Consider the following 9,074-nt stretch of genomic DNA (forward strand, 5'->3'; position numbering starts at 1 on the left):
ATTTTACATCCCACCCTGAATGTAAGCCAGGGCGGGATCAGCCAGCGGCGGCTTCCCACATGCACGATTCATTTGCAGTCTGGACGCGGAGGGGTGAACATCTCCTACTCTGACTGCAGCTGGGAGGGACTGGGCCGCCTGTGAGTGCTTTGGGACAGGGGTGGGGCCCACGGCCACACCTGCTGCTCGTTGAGAAGAGTAAGAACTATACGTGCTTTCACGTCAGTCTCCAAAAGTCTCCAATAACACCAGAAAAAGTTGCTACATTTGTCGCTAGTCGATTTTTTAAAAATGTGTCGCTAGAGGGGTATGAATACTCGCTAAATATAGCGACAAAGTTGGCAACACTGCAGCCACACACGAGTTGTAATCTTTCAGAGACTGGAAAAAATGTGTCCACTTGTAAATTTAGCAATGAATCCGCCGATAGGAACAATACACCATAAGCCATCATAGGGTGTATCTCCTGGGCAATTATGTCATCTCACTGACTTAGAAATGCCTCTGACATGATGAAAACAAGCCCAGATCCCCCCAGGGTGAATTTCTCCTTTTAAATGTCATTAGCCAGTCACACTTCATATGCAATGTAGGCTATCGGATGCTAGCTAAATGCACAGAGGTAATGTACACAACACTAAATATTATATCTAAGCTAGCTAACCTGTAGCTAGTGTTAACATTATAATGAAATCACAATGGATTAGTTTCCATTAAACAGCTACCTGCGTTAGCTGCCGAGTTAGTGCAGTGTCCTTAGCTAGCTATGTTGTGCTAACTAGTGGATATGCTAACGTTAGCTAGCTAGATAAACATTTGGCTATGGGCTGGCACTGGCAGTATGGGGTTATGGAGAGTGAATTAAATTGTTTCTTCGTCATCTTGCTATTGAGCAAAAATATTAAATGCAACATGTAAAGTGTTGGTCCCATGTTTAATGAGCTGAAATAAAAGATCACTGAAATGTTCCATACGCAGAAAAAGCTTATTTCTCTCAAATGTGTTGACATCCCTGTCAGTGAGCGTTTCTTCTTTGCCAAGATAATCCATCCACCTGACAGGTGTGGCATATCAACAAGCTGATTAAACAGCATGATCATTACACAAGTGCACTTTGTGCTGGGGACAACATTCCACAGGCCACAATCAACAGCCTGATCAACTCTATGCGAAGGAGATGTTGCGCTGCATGAGGCAACGGTGGTCGCACCAGATACTGACTGGTTTTCTGATCCACACCCCTACCTTTAAAAAAAAAAAGGTATCTGTGACCAAGAGATGCATCTCTGTTTTCCCAGTCATGTGAAATCCATAGATTAGGGCCTAATTAATTTATTTCAGTTGACTGATTTCCTTATATGAACTATAACACATTAAAATCTTTTAAATTGTTGCGTTTATATTTTTGTTCAGTATAGTTTTCACCCCATCCAGTAGGAGCCAGCAATACACCATTGTTGGATGTAATCCGCCCTAAAATCCCACCGTTGAAGAAGATTAAAGTTCCGGCCTTTCGATGTTTTATTTTGCACGCTTCTGTCATACAGGTAACTGCTATGTGAATAATTGGCGTAAATGTAATGTACATCTGCATGGGAATGAACCACCGTGTGTCGATGAGTACTGTGACTTAGTTGGTAAACTGCTTGTCCGCGGTACATGCAGCAGTTGTAACGAACGTCGTCAGCTAGACAGCTAACGCGTTAGCCAGCTAGCGTAAGAGCCATATTAACACAGTTTCAAAACCTGTCTTTGGCCATGACGTATATTTACAGCTGGCTAACTTAGTTAGTTATGCATGTTGCTCTCGTAAATTGCTGGCTGGCTGTGTTAAATGTAATTGTAATTGTATTTGTGATTATTGGCTAACTACTAGTTAGTCCTTGATCATGACTCGCTGTTCCATACACAAGTAATTGTTGGACGAAGGCGTCTTCTGCACGGGGGAGTTTTGTTAATAGCCAGGACTCTCGGTCTGAACATTAACACGCATCGCTTGCGGTACTGTTTTGGAAGCATAAGTACCTTATATTTCATATCAGTGAGAAATAATTTTCAAAAAATAAAAGGTTAAATTGATACACACTTTTATAGGGTTAGCGTTCCCACACGGCCGTATTTCCATGTTACAGCACTTGTTTACACAGACGGATGACTGAGTGGTTTATTTTGATGTGATATGAAAGTATAGGGGTGTATGTTTCTAGAACCGTACCACAAGTATTATATTTAAACAGAAATTGTCAGGTCCTTGGACTATACAGAGTAACGCAAGGCTCCTTTAGTCCATTATTGGGCTAGCTACTAGCTAGCTATATATGCCATGTTTTTCTTCTGTTACAGGATGTTGTGCATAGTAGCTAACCAGGCTGAATTCTGATGCGAAGAACTGAAAATGGATAGAGATTTACTGAGGCAGACTTTGTCTCACCATGGACAAAGCCTGTTTACCCATCTCAAATGTGAACAAAGTGAAAATCCAGATTTCAAAGCTATTGAACCGGACTTGTCCAAGGCCAGCTATCAAAGGTAATTTTAAATGGACAGTACAGTGATTTAACTAACATTTTGAATCCAAATGTAGGCTAATGGAACACCAAGTTGGCAACACCAACAATGTCAATGGCAAATTTCCAGACCATTTTAACATTATCATTAATATCTATCTTTTACAGGAAAGATGGAGGGGAGGACAATGCCTTAGTGGAGCAGTTCATTGCTAGAAAAGCTGACATCCTATTTGCACCATCATGGAAATCCAGTGCAACGGTGGAGGATGTGTTGGAGGAGGAAGGGGAAGGTAGCTGTTACTGTCAAATGTAGAGGTAAATTAACATATTGTATTGAGTTTGGCCTAATATCCTTTTCCTAGAGCCCTACGCCATCATGCCCCCTCTGGAGCAGTTCATGGAGGTGTCATTTGAGGAGCGGAGGAATCTGTTGTACAGGGACATGGAGCGAGGGGACATCGTGATAGGCAGGATCAACTCCATCAGGGATTTTGGCTTCTTTGTAACACTGATCTGCATGGGAGGTGGACTAGAGAGAGACATAGAGGATCTGGAGCTCACGGTAAGGTTTGTGGCTTTGGTCTGGTGCTCAGTGTTTTGTATTGAAGAAATAGGAGCACATGGTAACCTCTTTCTCTGCTTTCTTTCTCTCCTCAGGCCCTGTGTCCCCTTAGAGATGTACCTTCCAATGGCAATCATGACGATCCGCTATCGTACTATCAGATTAACGATTTGATAAGAGGTTAATGCACAGTGCACTAGCTAACTATGTGTAGTAAATGTAAACATGTTCACAATGCCGTTTTGTGATAAAAGTCAACAAACTGACCCATATACCATGTGCTGTGCTCTAGCTGGAGTGAAGGATATTGACCGATACCATGAGAAGATAACCATTTCACTTCAGCCCTCCTCCCTCGCCCCAAACCTGATGAGCCTAAAGCTTGGAGTTTTTAGTAGAGATGATCTTCCACTTCAATACAGGTAAGACAGACGTATTCTAATTGGCAGAAAACATAAGGTGAAAAATAGTTCCGCTAGACCTTAGGCTAATTCTTTGCTCATTGTATTGTTTTCATTGTTTTACCCAGTCGCAGTGTGAGGGTTGCCAACGACAACACTGAAACCTATGAGAGGGTTTTAGAGGGTACTCTTGGATACTCCAACCCGTCTAACGTGGAGTATCTCCTGGGCAAGATTGGGATCAGTGACACACAGCCTCCCTCACTCATGAGAGGGCTACAGAGGTGAGAAGACAAATTTGTTGTTTTGTCACACTCTTCAGCAGACACGCTTCCCAGAAATTGATACCCCTTGCCCCCTTTTATCAGCACAACTGTATTTTGGGACTCTCCTTTACAGCAAACATTTCCTTGAGGAGGACTTTGCCACAACTATCCGAAAGAAGCAGTCTGCGTCCTGGGCTCTTAAATGGTATGCCTGACATTTTAACTCTCTGCATGTTGGAGAACATTAGAGCAGCAGGTGACTAGATCTGTGCTAGCCTATTGTTTACAGAATGCATGAACTGCTCCTGATCGCGTTTTGTTTTGTCAATATACATTATGTCTTGCGTTACAGTGTGAGGGTTGGTGTGGACCACTTCAAGTCTGGTCGCCACGTCGACGCAATGAATGAATATAATAAGGCCTTAAATATTGACACTAACAATGTGGAAGCCCTTGTGGCACGTGGTGCACTGTGAGTATCCATCTAATTTGATTGATAATGTAATAGTCAGCACTCCCAGCCTACACTCTGCTAGTTAGTTTTTTAAATATATGTTTTTAATTGTAACAAAATGTAGTTGTCCTACAGCTAATGAAAATGTATGCACTCACTAACTGTAAGTCGCTCTGGATAAGAGCGTCTGCTAAATGACTAAAAAGCTAATATAAACCTGCCATTTGATTTTTCCCAGGTATGCCAACAAAGGGAGTTTGCTGAAGGCAATAACAGACTTTGAGCTGGCATTGGAAAGTTGCCCAACCCACAGAAATGCTAAGAAATACCTATGCCAGACCCTGGTAGAGCGAGGTGGCCAGTAAGTAGGAAGGTTTTCCCTCATCCTGTGTTTCTAAGTGACAACCCCTCCTCTCTAAAATACTTGTTTCCCTCTGTTAGACTGGAGGAGGAAGAAAAGTTAGTCACAGCTGAGGGCCTCTACAGAAAAGCCCTGGCCTTAGAAGACTCCTTCCCGGATGCCAAGGAAGCATTGAGAAAAATAGAGCTACTTATCCAGGTGAGCTGGAACATTCCATGGGTTATGCCAACTATTCCACTTGTCTCCCATTTAAGAAGCTAGGCTTCGATTGGAAAGTCGGTTTCTGACTGTTTTAACACCCTCATATGACTAATACTTTCTGTTTACTTGACATATTTGAACATGAACATTTGAAAAGGGGCCAGTTAAAAGTAATTTTGTTGTATGAGTGTGTGTTTGGCCTAACACACAGGGAGCCTTGTAATACTGATGAAGTGTTTTGTTGTGTGCGTGTCTGCAATCTGGGACTCTGCCCTTTGACTCTACCCGACTTCCTTGATTTGTCGCGTGTCTATTGGGGGAACAAACAACCTTACAACTGGAATGAAAATGGTTGGTACGCTGGACCTGGTCTCAATGCGGTAAATGTAAACCCTTTTTGTCCACCTGGAAAAATTGCCATTTGTTCTCTACCTATAAATATGATTTCTGGATCATGCTATGGTAAACTTGTCTGTATGTGCCATTTTCCTTGTCCATCCAAATTAATGGATTAATGTTTTTCACATTCCTGGTTTCCTCCCATGTGTGTTGAATTCTTGAATCTTGAAATCGGGTGCAATTTTACTATGAAAATTGACTGCTTTAAAGAAATCCCTCAAACTGAGAGAAGAGGCAGCTGCAAAGGAAGCGGAAAAAGCTAAGAATGTGGAGACAAGTGCAGAAAAATTGCGTAAGATCTTGAAAGAAGAAAAAAGGTAAATCCATACCAATCCAACGTCAGGAAGGTAAACTGTCAGCTCATCGGTTGCCTTTTAAAACAAAATGCATACACATAATTTAATTTGGCTAAATATCAATCATCATTTTAAGTTGGTCACCAATATCACCTAATTTGATATTGTAGCTACATAGTTTCAGTCTTTGCTATAACTCCCTCTAGAATGAAAAAGAAACGGAAGATATCATCCTCTTCATCAACATCATCGTCTTCCACCTCCTCTTCGTCCGACCACTCCTCCTCCTCCGGGCACAGGAAGTCAAAGAAAAAGAAGCGCAAACGCAGACGGTCATCTCGAGGGGAGAAACTCAAGCAGAGGGTTTCATCCAGGAACAACAGGAGTGTGTCTGATGACGAGGAGGAGTGGTACCCTGCCCCACCCAACACCTCTGCCTCCTTCCTGGATCAGAAATGTAGCTTTGTCCGGCCGTTTGAGGGGCCAGAGAGGACTGAAGAGCATAGTCAGCACCACAGCAAAGGCAGGCATCGCTCTTTATCATCAGTGTCCACAGACGCTCCGGACAACAGTAGAGGTAGGTTTGAAGATGGCCCTGTTGACGGCTCTCCTCAGCGAGCTGAGAGCAGCAAGGGGAAAGGTGTCCGAAGTGACAAGACCAGTGATGGGGAGGTGAATGGGAGGGAGAGGGAAGCCTCCAGGGGCCATTGGAAGAGCCAGGGCCAGGAGGATCAAAGTGGCCCACAAGAAGTTCCCAGCTCATTGGAGAAAGTCAAACACAGAAGAATGTCCTCATCTGCCAGCTCAGAGCATTCCTGCAAATCTGACCGGTACGCCAACGAGCTCCCGTCACAGTCCCACATATCCACTTACAGACGATCAGATAGTGGGAGGTATGGTCGCACAGAGCGAGGAGAGAAGAATAGGGCCACCCGACGGTCTGATGTAGGGGATAACAGGTCTTCCACTGAGGCCTCTCTGAATGGTAATGGATCTGCAGGAGGAAATAAAGAGCTGTCAACTAATCTCCTAGATATCTTCAGCCAAATAGCTCAGTTTGAGAAGGAGAAATGCTTCAAGCCGAAAAAGTGAATTCAGCTTTTCCGAGATGCTTTAACCATCTTATGTCATAGCTATGAACAAATCAACTATTGCTATTGTAGTGTTGGACAAAGTTCTAGTGTCCAAAGCTGTCATAATTGAGCATTGGTGATATCAAACAATTTCCTCTGAAATGTTTACTGTTTTTGTGATAAATACGCTGCCTTAATATCATATCAGATTGTCTTTTCTGTGAAAGGACATGTATTTTATGTGCCAGAAAGCAAATGAAAGACCTGTTAAGATGTCTGCTGTCGGCTTGCAGTTAGAAAATTATTTTCCTTCAATTAAAGGTAGACTCAGCGAAATGACGTTGCTACAAGCAGCACCGCAGATATTGCGATGAGGGAGAGTCTACCTTTAAATAAGTTTGTTTTCCTCTAAGTACAATGAACTCTGTATTATCAAGTATCATCAGGAAACTAAAATTCGAGAGATTGAGAATTTTTTTGCCATTTATTTTCTATTTGCTGGTAGTAGATTGGAAGATGTCATTCAATAACTGAAATATACAATTTCAATATGTGAGTCTTTTTCAATAAATCGCCTGTGAACTTTGACCAAAATTTCCAAGCCTGATTTGTTTGGTTTAAGCATTGTGGTTATTTTGTGTAAATCCAACTTGGAACCAGATATTTGCTTATAAGAATGTGTGCTATGGCTAATGCTATTGGAGATACTGTTCTATAGACCCTTTTCCAGTACATAACACACTGACGTAACGCACAGATGCGCGCGACTCTTGGTGGCAGTAAGACGGCCATTGCCATCTGTGCCCATTCAACAGCCTAGATTTTACGTTTTTATTACTTCTAAACAAAATAACTTTTGGGTGCTCATCCCCTTACAATTATGTTCTGATTCTTGCTCGAACAGTGGCTAAGATTATATTTGGTTGTGATCTTTTGCAAAATATTTTTTTCATACATCAGTTGTTAGCTAGAATGCTAACGCTCATTGATTCCAGCTGTAGCAAAAGCCAAAGAGCCATTTTACTGGTTTAAGTGCTTTAAGTATGACACAAACATATTAAGCAGGACATTCATATGAGCCATAAAATCCAATTATCATTTGAAATTAGTGTGAAATGCACTCTGAAACTACATGTAAATAGAGGCTTTTTTTTTTTTTACTGCCGTTCTTCCTTGTTCTGCCACCAACTTGTGTGCAACGCCCTTGTGGTGGCAATGTTTGCAAACACAGAAAGGGGTCTATAGCCTTGTATGGATCTTACTGTTACATTTCTTGTCTCTCACTTCAGCGTTGAGACACTAACTTAGACCCAATGGCATATTGGTAAGCTAATTTATGTAAAATTGCATGATTTAATAACTGGACACAGCATCCTTGCAAAGAGCACAACTTTGATGCCAACAGCCAAAGTGGCTTATTTACAGCTTAACTTCAATGTCTTCAATCACTATACTGCACATCAGTTACAGATATGTTTTTAGTTCATCTTGTTACAAGGGATTACTCACTAATTCACAAGCAAAGCTATTTAGTCCGTCAAATCTATCGCTCTTAAATGTACTAATGTCTTATATGTCTTAATAAACGGATCCCTTTAACTCTAATCATGTTATGCACTGTTTATTCTGAGGTGGTCATGTCTTTCTATTTTTATTTTTTTGCCTTAAGTGCACTCCTTTTATAAGAATCATATATTTTATGTATGTAGTGTGCTATTAATCCTACATTTGATCCCACCCACACCTATTTTCTCCATTAGCCATGTGTTAAATTTGAAAACATTTAATCTCACATGACCATTTGCATGTTTTTACCTGATGATTTTATGAAATACAGATGTATACTGAACAAAACTATAAACGCAACATGTAAAGTGTTGGTCATATGATTCATGAGCTGAAATAAAATATCCCAGAAATGTTCCATACGCACAAAAAGCATGTTTGTCTCAAATGTATTGCACTAATTTGTTTGCATCCCTGTTAGTGAGCAATTCTCCTTTGCCAAGATAATCCATCCACCTGACATGTATGGCATATCAAGAAGCTGATTTAACAGCATGATCATTACACAGGTGCATCTTGTGCTGGGGACCATGAAAGGCCACTAAAATGTGCAGTTTTGTCACACAACACAATGCCACAGATGTCTCAAGTTTTGAGGGAGCGTGCAATTGGCATGCTGACTACAGGAATGTCCGCCAGAGAATTTAATGTTAATTGCTCTACCATAAACCACCTCCAAGTCGTTTTATAGAATTTGGCAGTACATCCAACCGGCCTCACAACCGCAGACCACATGTAACCATGCTAACCCAGAACCTCCACAGCCAGCTTCTTCACCTGCGGGATCGTCTGAGACCAGCCACCCGGACAGCTGATTAAATTGTGGGTTTGCACAACCAAATAATTTCTGCACAAACTGTCACAAACCGTCTCAGGGAAACTCATCTGCGTGCTCGTTGTCCTCACCAGGGTCTTGACCTGACTGCAGTTCGGCATTGTAACCGACTTCGATGGCCCCTGGCAAGCTGGAGAAGTGTGCTGTTCA

At 41.8% G+C, this 9,074-nt stretch overlaps 1 protein-coding gene across 1 annotated transcript; it reads left to right on the forward strand.

The window, feature by feature from the left end:
- The first annotated feature begins 1,483 nt into the window (after positions 1 to 1,483).
- LOC311130951 (tetratricopeptide repeat protein 14-like) lies at positions 1,484 to 7,113 on the forward strand. The gene is made up of 13 exons (XM_084163775.1): positions 1,484 to 1,547; positions 2,344 to 2,529; positions 2,676 to 2,800; positions 2,873 to 3,072; positions 3,168 to 3,252; positions 3,365 to 3,494; positions 3,602 to 3,757; positions 3,873 to 3,944; positions 4,092 to 4,211; positions 4,432 to 4,554; positions 4,635 to 4,752; positions 5,365 to 5,471; positions 5,657 to 7,113. The coding sequence occupies exons 2-13, from the start codon at positions 2,396 to 2,398 to the stop codon at positions 6,540 to 6,542; spliced, it is 2,256 nt and encodes a 751-aa protein (XP_084019901.1). The 5' UTR covers positions 1,484 to 1,547; positions 2,344 to 2,395; the 3' UTR covers positions 6,543 to 7,113.
- The last annotated feature ends 1,961 nt before the right edge of the window (positions 7,114 to 9,074 follow it).

This window comes from Coregonus lavaretus, assembly GCF_964263955.1.
Source record: "Coregonus lavaretus genome assembly, chromosome: 6".
NCBI lineage: Eukaryota > Metazoa > Chordata > Actinopteri > Salmoniformes > Salmonidae > Coregonus > Coregonus lavaretus.

Bases quoted from the DNA above. Each gene is read 5' to 3' on its own strand.
- LOC311130951 (XM_084163775.1), top strand. From the start codon at position 2,396: ATGGATAGAGATTTACTGAGGCAGACTTTGTCTCACCATGGACAAAGC. The intron at 2,801-2,872 runs GTAGCTGTTACT...TCCTTTTCCTAG, and splicing joins GTTGGAGGAGGAAGGGGAAG to AGCCCTACGCCATCATGCCC. The intron at 3,758-3,872 runs GTGAGAAGACAA...TCTCCTTTACAG, and splicing joins CTCATGAGAGGGCTACAGAG to CAAACATTTCCTTGAGGAGG.